The sequence below is a fragment of the Eurosta solidaginis genome, chromosome 1 (assembly GCF_040869045.1).
Source record: "Eurosta solidaginis isolate ZX-2024a chromosome 1, ASM4086904v1, whole genome shotgun sequence".
Taxonomy (NCBI): Eukaryota; Metazoa; Arthropoda; class Insecta; order Diptera; family Tephritidae; genus Eurosta; species Eurosta solidaginis.
The window spans coordinates 108,806,000-108,819,780 of NC_090319.1; the positions used below are offsets into that span (position 1 = coordinate 108,806,000).

General features: G+C 37.3%; 1 protein-coding gene and 1 long non-coding RNA gene across 3 annotated transcripts in view; both read right to left on the minus strand.

The window, feature by feature from the left end:
* LOC137236714 (uncharacterized) overlaps positions 1-13,781 on the minus strand; it is a 135,118-nt gene that overhangs the window by 4,725 nt on the left and 116,612 nt on the right. The window lies entirely within an intron of this gene.
* On the minus strand, positions 1,028-9,219 carry LOC137236712 (uncharacterized). Of its 2 annotated transcripts, XM_067759650.1 has the most exons (3): positions 6,660-9,219; positions 6,478-6,596; positions 1,028-1,253 (listed from the first exon to the last, which is right to left on the minus strand). In XM_067759650.1, the coding sequence occupies exon 1, from the start codon at positions 8,875-8,877 to the stop codon at positions 6,778-6,780; it is 2,100 nt and encodes a 699-aa protein (XP_067615751.1). In that variant the 5' UTR covers positions 8,878-9,219; the 3' UTR covers positions 1,028-1,253; positions 6,478-6,596; positions 6,660-6,777. The 2 variants fall into 2 exon arrangements, with proteins under 2 accessions (XP_067615751.1, XP_067615750.1); XM_067759649.1 differs by lacking the exon at positions 6,478-6,596 and having other exon boundaries at positions 1,029-1,253.

Below are 13,781 nucleotides of genomic sequence, written 5' to 3' on the forward strand. Positions count from 1 at the left end.
CATTTATGTTTTTAAGGTGTGCGATCACAGAATGCGTATAAAAAGCATTGATGCAAAGTATCCTGGATGCAACAAGTGCATTTAAAGCGCGTGCAACTTCCTCCCAACATGCCTGCACTTCTTCCTTCGGGCGCATAGTCCCTGTGCGATATCCCGCTATGTTCCCATTAAATTAGCCAACGTCTCATACTGCACTTGTGTCATTGTTTTTGACCTGGAAACATATAAAAAACAATCATCATCAAGCCTTTTACGTTTCTCAACAAATTTTACTTACATTTTTGTTAAAATTCCACCAACAAATTTGCAACTTAGAAAAACGGAATTACGATCGGAGTGCAGTATAAACAAAATCGAACGATTCGAAGTTGGATCGAAAGAGATTGGAACACAGAATACCAAAGTTGCCAAATCGAAAAAATTCCAATCAAAGTCGAAATGCAGAATAGGGGCCAATATAAGATCATTAACGCAGAGCGTCTTTTTTTGTCCCACCAGTGACAATAATAAAACTTATTATAATTTGCATATATGCTAAGATAATGTAAGTTGTTTTACATAACAGTGCTGACTGAATGTTAATTGTCCAACCTGTCAATTAAAACCTAAAATCTCCAGCCGGCTTTATCAGAATGCTTCAACAAAGATGAAATATTGCGTACATTTGTCGCACCCGTGCATGAAACCGCGCCTGTTTTCTATTGAGCCGCTTTATTCATAAAGGGAACATCGAACGTTAGCCCCCTTTTCACGCAACTCCTCAAATCAAAGTTTCAGCCATTTTCTAAAATATAATTTACATTCCTAAAATATAATTGCCGCTTTAGAAAATCCAACTGAATTCCTATTAACTTTCCTTATACTGAAACCAGGAGGCAATTAGGTACCAACCGAATCTTAAATTTGTTTCGTTGGAAGTAGGAGTATAATCAAACTTTTGGGTGTTCGAGAATATTTGAGAAGATCCAAAATCCCTTATGTTTAGTATTATATAATAATCCCTTCCATTGGATCTGTGCCCCCATTCAACGACTAACACTCTTTTTTTCTTTACCTTGACATTTGCTTTTTATCTCTGTTTATTTTAGTTTTGTTTTTTAATTACATTATGCACACATATTGTTCACGATTATTATATTTCGTATTGAAATTGATCCACGTGCTCTTCTGTGTTTGGAATTTTCAAATAGTTTTGGTAGCCATTTTAAGTTTCAAACCACATCAATGTCAAGAAGTTCGTCATTTGATTATACCTGCGAATAATTTGAAAATTAGCGATTACTTAAATTAGAATTGGTATTTTATACAAATAAAATAAGAGGTGATTCAGTTGTAACCATAGCGTCCTACCGTAAATTTGCGTAACATCGCTTTAAATTGTGTTATATTCTTTATAAGTTTGTACATTTGTTACTTCTTAACCATTTTATCAGAAAATAAAATATTCAGTCTGTGCTACAAATGATATCCTCTAAATGGCGCCAAAAGTTCAAAAGAGAATGGCGTTGGAGGTGGCGCTAGCGGTGAGTAACACAGCAATATGCTTTGTTATTACCCCTAGCGGGTTAGGGAGCTTAGAATATACCCGCGTACCGGATCTGCATTCGGCAAAGGACCATCAACATCGATATCAGTCCCCAAGGTCGTAGGGGAGTGTTCTTTTCGCTACAACAACATGCGTTGTTATTGTGCCAACACTCATATCGACTTTCGATAATCCCCTGTAACACAATAGTGTCAACACAGTGTGTTAACACTGCAAAGTGTGCCTGTGCTACTGTGTTAACACTCAAAAAATAGTATCATTACCCACTAGCACTAAGTATACCACATACAACGATAAAGACCAAACCGTAAGGGCTAAGATCCCTCAATGCTACATTATTTACGGCACTGGTTTCGATTCCAATTTTAGTGTCGGTTGTTTCAGATTGATGCCCCGGTAAATAACGGGTTTCCTTTTAAACTGTGATTTCGGTTGATGAGTACCCGCTTTTTTCTTTTGGTTAATTTTTTTTCTTTTCCCCTTTAGTCGCAAAAATTTTTTTAATTTAATTTCTTTTATTATTTTATTTTGTGTTACTTCATCTAAATTTAATTTATTATTTTTACTTTATTTTATTATATTTAATTTATACCTAACAAGAAACCAACCAAAAATGTGCACAAACGAAAAATACAAGTAATACAACGTATTTTCAGATTCCTGCGCTATACTTTCCAAAATCAACTACGAGACAATCTCAACTCAGAGCAATCAGCGGTATCAGGCGAAAAATTTCAGCCACAATTGTAGCGTAGCACTACTCTTGACAACGTTGCACTGTTCAGGAATAAAGTTATTTATTTATATGGCGAAGAAGATATATGCATTTTGGATTATGCGTGGGAGCGTTGTTCGACAATTTTATTTTGATTAATTTTGGAAAAAAAAAAAATTCAACGGGTTAAACATTTTTTTTGGTTTGGCGCAAGAAATCCTACAGAAAAGAGAAAACTGTCAGTTCACTATTTCATTGTTAAGGTAAGAGTTTAACTTATTACAGTATCCAGATCGAAGTTTAGCTAAAGTGACGCGCGTCACCCTGAGGATGTTGCGAGTTTAGGGTATTTGACTTTAACAACGGGGTTCCCCGGCAATTCCTCACATAGAGGTCCGTAGCCATTTTGTGGATATCACTGAGGACCTTACTATGCTCTTCTTCTACATACGGCTGAATTCCAGGTGCCGTATTTTTTCATAACGCTTGTGGAGATATCTTCTTATGTCCCTGGGAGGCGGGGCTTCTTCAATCAGATGTCTGTTGGGATGCCCATGTTCTGCGTATTCAGCAGAAGCTGTTCATCATTTCAATTCTCTCCCTCATCGGGAGTAATCTCTCCGCATTGTGTAGATGGTGTTCTGGGGACATAAGAGGTCAGTCAGCAGCAGTGCTGAGAGCGGTGTTTTTCACCGACCATATTGGGGACGTGTGGCATGCAAGCGGCCGGTCAACTGCCTTGCAAATGGTAATGAACGTTTCTTTATGTCGTTGTTGTACCGATAAGGACACTCCCCGAAGGTCTTGGGGAGTGTTATCCATGTTGATGGTGTTTTGCCAGATGCAGATTCGGTACGTTCCGGTAACAAGCACCATAAAGGTACTAGCCCGACCATCTCGGGAACTATTTGGTATGATCACATGAAGTCTTCTAGGCCATACCGCCCTCCCACCCCCTAGATCCATCAGAAGTTCGGGGTCGCCAGGGCCTCGGCTGTGAATGAAACAGGATTCGTCACGGCACAATGGTCTGAAATTCAAATTTTTTGGCATAAATCCAAAATTTTTTTTCTTATTGAGGAAGTAATTAAATGAGGAAGTAATTAAATGCAAGGTACTTTGCCGGCCTAAGGAGATATCTGTGTCGGAGTCTTCAGCCGAATTATCACTGCAAAATCTCTTAGACCATACCGCACAACGCATTCTTTTATTCCAAAAAGATGTTTTGCACGTCATAGCAGAAATTTCGAACGTTGTTTTAATTGCTAGCTATGGGTTTGACGGTACAACGGGACAAAGTATGTTTAAACAAAGGTTTGAGACAAGTACACCTCAACTTTTTGACCAATCACTGTTTGTAACTACCATTATACCTTTACAAATGTTGGACAGTTCTGGCAAAATTATTTGTAGGAATCGCACTACGCAATCAATGCGGTTTTGCAGGCCATTAAAAATGCAATTAGCAAAAGAATCTACAGCTCTAATTGTATCAGAAAATAGTCAGCTAGATATGCAAATATTTTATTTAAATCCATTTGAATATTACCTTGATAACGGAGAAAAAATTATTGTCAATTATGATTTGCATATGACTTTGATTGATGGAAAAGTACTAAATGTTATAACAAACACCAATTCTAATCAAAAATGCCCAATATGTGGTGCTACACCAAAACAATTCGTAACAACTAAAAATTTTAATTCTGATGTTTTTAAACCCAAACTTACATCCCTTAGATATGGTATTAGCCCACTACATGCATGGATTCGAGTATTTGAATTCGTTATACACATTGTTAATAGAATCGAATTAAAAAAGTGGCAAATAAGGGAAGCTTCAGATAAAAAAGCATTCCAACTTCGTAAACAAGAAGTACAAAAGAGGTTTTGGGAAGAAATGGGCCTTCATGTAGATAAGCCTAAAGCAAATGGTAGTGGAACATCAAATGACGGCAATACTGCCAGGAAAGCATTTAACAATTTGGAACTCTTTTCTTTAATTACAAATATTGATATAGAAATTTTGAATAACTTTAGAGTTATATTAATTGCTATTTCCTGCGAGTATCCTATAGATACCACAAAGTTTGAAGATTTTTGCAAACGAACTGCCTTCTTGTACATGGAAAAATATTTATGGTTTCCAATGTCAGCAACAGTTCATAAAATATTAGTTCACGGCTCACAGATTATAAAAAATTGAGTAATTCCTGTTGGTTGTTTTGGTGAAAATGCGTCAGAAGCTCGAAATAAATTATACAAGAGAGATCGCAACGCACATGCAAGAAAAAATAATATTACTGATGTTTTCAATAGAGCAATGGATTCTTCAGACCTCCTTCCTTTCAGCTTGTCTTTATCCGCTAGAGAAAAATATCGGAAAAGAGAGAAGCTACCAAAAGAAGTAATACAATTGCTTGCACCTTCAAGTGAGCTTCAAATTTTCAACCACTTGCCAGGGGGATCTGAATACAATTCGGATAATTCTGATAATTCTGATTCCGATATATCGGAAGCAGACGTTGTGGAGAACGCTTTAGTTTTAGATACGGAAGACTGTTATTTCGAATGATTTGCTTGGTACATATAACTTTTTATATTATATTCAAGTGAATTTAATAATTCTGTAACTTCTCTCTCATTTCAGATGTACAGTTAATGTTATTATAAAAATAATTATTTGACCACTTTTGCCATCATATGCAAATTTTTCATTTTATGAAATCAAATTTTTACTATAGGGCCAAGCGAGGTACTCCTAGGGACTGGCCGATTTCAACTATTTTTGGTATCGTCGATGCGTATTACGAGAATAACATATCTACCAATTTTCGTGAAGATATCGCAATTTTTGGAGCTGAAATTCAAAAATTTTTACTATAGGTCCAAGGGAGGTACCCCTGGGGAATGACCGATTTCATCCATTCTTGGAATTTTTCTTAACTAAATCATATATAACCTGTATGCGAAATTTCAATGGCCTAGTACCACTCCTTCTAATTTATGCCAAAAAATTTGAATTTCAGGCCATTGTGCACGGGTAGGTGAGGTTGACAATTGGGTTGGAGAAGCTATATATTGCGCTGGAAACACCTTGGAAGGGTTGCGCTACACAACCCCTTGAATCAATTTGGTATTTTAGTCGCCATCTACGACATCCATACCTACCGCGAGAATATTCTAAGCCCCCTAACCCGCTGGGGGAACGTTTCTTTATCTCTACCCCAAGTGCTGACGACAAGAGATTTTGAGGATTTTGTTACGGCTCTGAATTCTGGATACAGTTGCGGATGCATGCTCGCCGAAATGTGGATCCTGATCGAACATCACGTCCAGTATTTTTGGATGTAAGCCGGTCGGTAGCGTATAGTAATCGAAGTGCATGGCCAAAATGGTCGACATTAGAAAGAGCTGAATTTTTGTTTGTCGCCAAAGGACTTTACTTTTCAATTGCCTAGTTAGTCCAAAGTACCACTTGTATGTAAGTCTTATTCTCCGTTTAATTTATGATCGGCTATTTTGTTCGATTCCGATGATAGCAGGAACTTCGTCTCGTCCTCGTTCACTGCAATACCCACGTTTTGCCTGTTTATCCAACACAGTGGAGGCAATATTTACAACGCGTTTGTTAATGATTAGGAGGCATATATCAGCAACGTTTCAATGAACTATAATAATTGTCAGTCACTGCGTGCCAGAATATGGACGTTAAGCTGCCGTTAGCCTGACCTACCATAAACTTGAAAATAATTAACTTAACACATAACATCTGTCATCATCAACCAGTCGGCTAGTCATAAATGATAGTGACATAAAAAGGATGGATTCATTATCCGAAGTTTTTCACATTTTTACTTTAAAGGAGCTGCTGCAATTGATGATTCACAACCATCTAAAACCCGTTACCATTTTGAAGAATTGTCGCCTCTGCGCCTTCTTACTTTATCTCACCTTTAAACGAATGTCCAGTAGCTAACATCGCCCGTAACGCCAATATGCCTAAATAACTAAAGCTTTTCCGTTAACCGTTCCAATGTCATGTTATTTGAATGGACGAAGGTTTGGCCCGTACGGAGCTAATTTCAAGACTTACAGGTGGCACAAGCGGAGACCCCAAGTCACCACGCGTTCGAATTAAGTCACGGTTAAAATCGGTTACAGTTAGGTACTAACTAAAGCAACAATAAAGCTTGGCGGTAGCGGAAACGTTCACCTGTTTAATCACAAAAGAATTGAGTACACGAAAGCGCTTCCACCCATTTCTTCAATTACTTTTAAAATTCTTTTCAGCGAGCCATTATTGTGCGCTCCAGCCTACAGAGCGGGGAAGCACTTTAAAAAAATAAATGGGATATTTAAAATTACTTTTGGCATGTCTTTTTTCTGAATACTCACCATATATATTTTTTTCAAGCAGCTAAGATTTTCTCTCGGGAATTTAAACCAGCATTTTTGATGAGTGTAAAAAACGAAACATGTTAAGATAGAAGCGGAATGATTTCATATTTGTCATCTAGAAATGCTTTCGAGATGATGTTCTTACGTTTACGTGACCCCTTTGATTCATACTTGCCCTTCCTTCATCTCTTCTAGAATAACGTCTATTATTATTTTCTCTTCTTGAGAATTGGTCATCGCCGTCCTCTCTTCTGAACGATTGGACATAATATTCCTCTCTTCTTGAATGTCTAGAATCAGCATTGCCCCTTCTATCGGATCGCGCAATAACATCCTCTCTTCTAAAAGCTGACACATAATCGTCCTCCCTTCTTGAATAATTGATATAATCGTCTCCTCTCTCAGAAGATCGGGCATAGTCGTTTTCTCTTCTCGAAAAATCTTCATTGTAGGCCACTTTACTAAAGAAGTGTGTATTTTCGTCTCTTGAAGCCGAATGGTCAAATGTTGTGTTTGGTGAAAGTGGTCCTATGGGATTTATGTTTTCTCTTGGTTTCATAGCAGCGCGAATATATCCATAGCTGATTAAACAATTATTTTCCTTTAGAAATTTTGCTGAAAATGGATCTATTACAATATTAAGCTCTAGTATGGAACCTCTTTGAGCTCTATTGATAACATTCCAATCTTGTGTACGTAAATCACTATTTTGTTTTCTGATGATAGTTAATAAATCCTCCGTTGATATATCTCTTTTTTCAGGGATATATGCCACAAACAGTTCAGATCGTGGCACTTCATTTTCATCGACGACCGCTACAAAAGCGTCGTATGGTCGTAAGTTCGATACTCTTAATCTAAACCACTGAGCTATTAATTCATCATGAATTGTATATGCAATCCAACCGGGTCGAAAACTACATTTAGCACACCCATCAGACAAGTCAATACCATCCGTACGTGCTGTTTGGTTAATTAATTTCTGTATGCCTTTTAACATTTCGGCGGGCCACATGGTTAAGGGAAAGTCTGGTGATATGACAGCTAATTTTATAACCTCTGCTCCGTGTCTTGGCACTGAACTTTGTGAAAACTGTTGGCTTTCTGCAAGGTGTGGCATAAACTGTTGTAATAACAGCTCCAGAGCAAGTTCTTGTTGTTTTTGCTGTAGCAGCTTCTCAGGGTCAGTGCAAATGTAGTTTGCTTCAGGCGATATAAATTGTTGTTCCATCATTTCCCTTCCATGTATACTTTCTCTATGCGATGTATTGTAAGAACGACGTATTGCAGTTTCATTTCTATTATCTGACCTTTCAGTTGGAATAATTTCCTTTTGTATTTCGTATCTTGGACTAACATATTTGTATTTGTTTTGTTGTGCAGTGTGAGAAGTTGTAGTTTCATTGCTATTATCCGACCTTCGAGTTGGAATCATTTCCCGTTTTATTTCGTCTCTTGGACGAACATATTTATATTTGTTCTGTTGTGCAGTATAAGATGTTGCAGTTTCATTTTTAAATCGGGATGTTTCAGGTAACGGTGGTAAACTGCTCTCACCGTAAGTTCTAGCAATCTCATTCCTTGTTTTTGGTTCTAATATTATGCCTCTCAAAGCAAATATAGCTCTTTTGGTGTCAAACGGATTCTGACAAAGAATTCTAGCCTTGTCAACATTTATACCTTTAACGATTAGTTTTCTGAAACGTTTTCGCATACTACCACTCGTAAGTTTAATATCATCTGTAGACGAAGCGATTTCCCTGAGCCGGTCTTTGACGAATCGCTTAGCGGTTACTTTATCGAAAGGTTCCATACTTTCGCCGGCTTTCTCAGCCAGAGGTATTGCTTCATCGAGTTTTACGCCTTGTTGGAGCAAACGTCTTAATATGTCACGCTGACGTTCAAAGGGAAAGATTGCTTTTATATTAACTTGATCAGGTCCATCACCCTCATTGATCTCTACAAGGTCTCTGACCTCGTCATCAAGGGATTTCTTAGCCTGCTCATACACGTTTTTTGATTCTATCACGCTACGTGCTATTTTCCCTGCTTCTTCTGGCTCGACTCCTACATCAATTAATTTTTGGTATCTTAGAAACCTTTTTCCTTTCAATTTTCCGAGATTTTGTGGTCTGGCTCTTCGTATGGGCCTTCTGCCCATTCTTCGTTCTTTAGTGCGTTTTTTTAAATAATTTAAATAAGTATTAGAAGACATTTTTGTTCCCACGAGTATAGGGGATTTGATGTCGCCCGCGGCATAGCCCCAATGTACCACGGGAGGGCTTAACTAAACCAGAGGGCGCCAGGTATCTGGAGTCCACCGTTCAAAGACACACTAACGTAGTGCCATTCATCCCTAGGCACGGTCCAGCTTACACCTGGAATTACGGGTTTTATCGAGTTTTCCTCTCTAGATCCGCCATATTTAGTTAAAGCAGGGACACCTCGAGCAGGATGTGACTCTACGCCACGTATGGACGGTCTCAGGCATCGAAATTATACAAAAAATTTCTAGCCTTTGGCTTTATTTGTTGAAGCCTTGTCCCCATAGATGTATATTGCATACATAAGTAGTTAAGAGCTGAAGCCTGACAAAAATAAGGCGCACTTTTGCATTAATCTTTATCGGGATGATTTGCATCTTTTTTAACCTATGTTAACTTTATGTGTTGAATTCACATATTTGCGGCTCTATTATTCAGCTTAGTCCCTGGGTGCTTTTTCTGTTATTATTGTACGCTTTTCATATGGATTTTAGGAGTGGGGCTTGTACACCACTCTTCCAAATTCTAATCTCGATAAGTGCATCCAATACTTTGGAAAGATAATTTTAATCATATGTGATGATAGGTCTTTTAAAGGCGTTGGTATTAAATTGCGCTGTGAGGTTCGAATAAATGTTAAGTTTGTTTTTTTAATTTTTGAAATAAATCCATGCCAAGCTTTATTGCTCTATGTCTGCGCGTGCGCTAAAAGTTAAATACGGCATTTTAGGTAGAGTCGTCTGGACCTGTAATTTATTTTTTATATAATTATTTGTTAAGTATTAATAAAATTTATTAAAAAATTTACAGATTGAATCAATTTCTTATAAAAATTGTTGTTGAATTGAAGCTTAATATGAAATACTAATAACCTAAACCGCGTAACCTGACATTAATTTAAATTTGAAAGAAGAGTTGGTACAAAATAGTGAAGTTTCGAGGCACCACTACAGAAGTCAAAGCTTAAAGCATGTGTACAAGAACAAATGTGACATCTTATCTGTTAAAATGGCTGTTAGAATGTTGAAGGTAGAGTTAGAGAGCAAAGCTGTGTTCATGTAAAAAAGGAGATGATTGCAATTTTTTACGCGAACGCAAAATTAACTGAATACTGCATATTTGACTGCAAGCAGATTTCTGCGGTAGATTAAGATCTTGCAATTAGCTACGATTGACAGCTGAACTCTGTAACTCAGTCTCATCTCAGGGGTCAAAACTTGAGATTTTCCATTGCAGACACTTTATGTGACTTGAGTTGATTTCGGTATTCAGTAAGGGAAAGACAAAAAAACTCACCAAATCTCCAAAATTTACCAAAAAGACAATTTACCATTGTGCGTTGTTGTGTCTGAGTTTTATAATTAACGGCTCTTATTTCTGTTTGGGACAACGCGAAGTGCGAAGCATTGAGTAATAAAACAAGTGTGATATTTTATCCGTCAGCCGTCTGGCAGGATGTTTTGGCAGCGTTTTGACAGAATGTTCCACATTGCGGTGCACACGGCCGGCTACCCTCAGCGGGTGATAGAAAGTGAAACAGCATGAGCCTACCTATGCTGAAGATATCACACATGGCTTATCCACAATAGTGCTTTGAATCATTTCTTACAATACATTTACATTCGAATAATTATTTAAAAAAAATGCATTCGAAATATGTCCAAATCCGCGCAAGAATTATTTTATTTACAATAGATATGTATATATAAACATACAAAAAAAGTACATATGTACGTTTGTTCACATTTACAGCCGAATTCAGTAAGCCGCCTAGTCTAGTCTAGTCACTTTTACTTAGAGACATTTTGGGGTGAAAATAAGTTTTGAGACGTTTTGATATTCTGTAAGATGTCTCGCTTTTCCGGTTTCACAAAAACGGTCACTAATATGTGAGCTGGGCCGAGGCAGATCACAAGTATCAAAGTTGAAGTAAAGTATGAAAATCGTTAGCCAAAAACGCTAAAATTTAAAATTAGGAAGGAAATATAGAAAAAAAATTTAAATCGGCTTTAATATATTTCGCCACTGAGATTCGAACCACCTCACTATTGTGGATAAGCCATGTGTGATATCTTCAGCATAGGTGGTTCATGCTGTTTCTCTTTCTTTCACACGCTGAGGATAGCCGGCCGTGTGCGCCGCAATATGGAACATCCTGTCAAAACGCTGCCAAAACATCCTGCCAGACGGCTGACGGATAAAATATCACACTTGTTTTATTACTCAATCCTTCGCACTTCGCGTTGTCCCAAACAGAAATGAGAGCCGTGCATTATAAAACTCAGGCACAACAACGCACAATGGTAAATTGTCTTTTTGGTAAATTTTGAAGATTTGGTGAGTTTTTTACTTTCCCTTACTGAATACCGAAATCATCTCAAGTCACATAAAGTGTCTCAACTCCTTACTCCACCATGGTGGCTCTGCTTTCCCCTTGAATCTTCTCAGAGGACAAGCTCTCCCTGATACACACTTCTGAAATTTGTTCCAGTCCGTTGCCCTCTTTAGGGGATGCTGAAGCTGATATATGTATGCATATGGACAGTTGCGATCACTGAAATAGTGGAAATGTGAAATGCATAGTTCCAATAATATCGGAAATAATCTGATATAGATTTTTTTCAATTATTATTAATTCTGTATGCTTTAACTACATATGTGCAAAATATAAACCGTTCAACAGCAACGGCTTAACTTTTGAAGTAGCAATCTCTGCTGTAAGTGGCATTTCAGTCGAGCAGTGAAATAGTAGTGTACAACAAATAGTGTCACAAAATTTAAGTTCCAATACAAATAATAAATTTTTTGTAGTAATAAGTAAGTGAAAGCATAAGGTCCCGCTTAAAAAAAATCATGTGGTACGTAGGGTAGAATTTGTGGTGGAGGAACATTTTGGGGACGGATGAGTCAAAAGGTATTTTGTACCGTGGTAAAGGGTCTTGGCAGTTTGTCAGAAGCCCACCAAATATGCAATATCATCCGAGATATATTGCAAGGATCCAGTATTATGGCATGAGGATGTTTTTCATATCATGGTGTGGGCCAATATGTTGGATAAAAACCAATATGGAACAAAATGAATATGTCAAAATAATAAAGGATGTTATGCTCCCATTCACCGAAAAATAAATGCCGCTTAAAAGGGTAAAGAAAGATAACGACCCGACGCATACAATTTAATTCGGGACAATTTAATTCAGGTCATGGAGTGGTAAACTCAATTTCCTACCTCTTCACCTAATCCTATATTTCACTCTGGGTACTAATGCCAAATTTCTAATTTCGTTGTTACCGCAGATGATCTTCTTCTGTCAATCTCTAAATTGACAAGTAGTGCAAAATCAGATACTGAGGTGTTTTCTCCGATATTTTTCAAAATATGCTCAAACTCCATTGCAGAACCCTTAGCTCATCTCTTTCAAAATTGCTTGAACAGCGGAATTTTCTTTGGTCTCGTGGAAATTATGCTCCATAAATCACATATTTAAGTCTGGTAACGGCAATGACATACGCAACTACAGACCCATTGTTAAACAGAGTACGCTGGCAAAATTATTCGACCACGTACTTCAACGTAAATTGTTCGATTACGTAGGCAAGGCTATAGTGGAGTGTCAGCATGGATTTTTCCCAGGTAGGTCACTTCCACAAATTTAGCTTTAGTTACTAATCAAATTGTGGGTGCTTTAGAGAACTCTGAGCAACTTGACGTCATATACACTGACTTCTCGAAAGCATTCGACAAGGTTGATCATACTATTCTAGTACGCAAGTTAGCCAAGTATGGAATCAATGGAAACTTATTGAAATTCTTCATGAGTTTTCTATCGAACAGAAAGCTCTATGTGGCAATTGGAGCCGACAAGTCATATCTACATATAAACGCCTGGTCAGGTATTCTTCAGGGTACCCATTGTGGCCCTCTATTATTCTTAATTTTCATAAATGAAATTCAAATTCGCAAAATGTTTGATGTTTACGGACGATGTAAAACTATTTCTGACGATCCGTAACTGGACTGTTTTGCCGGTTGGTGCGCAGACAATAATTTATTTTTAAATACAAACAAATGCTGCGTTCTGTCTTATTCCAAAAAGACAACTGCGACATATTTTAACTACAAACTAAATGCTAAATTTCTTAATCGTTGTCAAGAGATTAAAGATTTGGGTGTCATTTTTGACTCCAAACTTTCTTTTTCCAGTCATATTGACTTCATTGTTGCAAAGTCCTTTGCCATGGTTGGGCTCATTAGACGAAACACCTGTGACTTTAAGGACCCTTTGACGTTGAAGGCACTTTATATCTCCTTAGTCAGAAGTCGCCTTGAATATTGTTCAATAATATGGAATCCTTTTTATGAATCTAACTCCTATAAAATTGAGAGTTCAAAAAGTTTTAATGAAAATTGCTTTACGGATGCTTCACTATCCAGACGGCCTCCCATCGTATACCAGCAGGCGCAAATTGCTTGGTCTTCAGGCTTTGCACGACAGAAGAACTTGAATCTCACTCATGCTTGCCTATAATGTAATAAACTTGAGCATAAATTGCTCCGATTTATCTAATTTGTTCATTCCATATATTCCACTGCGTCATCTTCGGCATAACAGATTATTTATCGAAATAACTCATAAAACGAATTATGCAATGAATGAACCTATAACTAGGACTATACATACATCTAGCAAATCGATTCAGCAATGTTCTTAATTTTAATAACATCTTATATAAGTTTAAGCTTGAATTGTTTTCTATTTTTAACTAGTCTGTAGGAAAGCATGTACTTTTAGACTGAATGAATTAAATAAATAAATAAATAAAAGTTGCGGAAAGCGAGGAGTGCTGGGACTAA

Excerpts from the sequence above, each read along its gene's own strand:
- LOC137236712 (XM_067759650.1), bottom strand. The coding sequence starts at position 8,877 with ATGTCTTCTAATACTTATTTAAATTATTTAAAAAAACGCACTAAAGAA.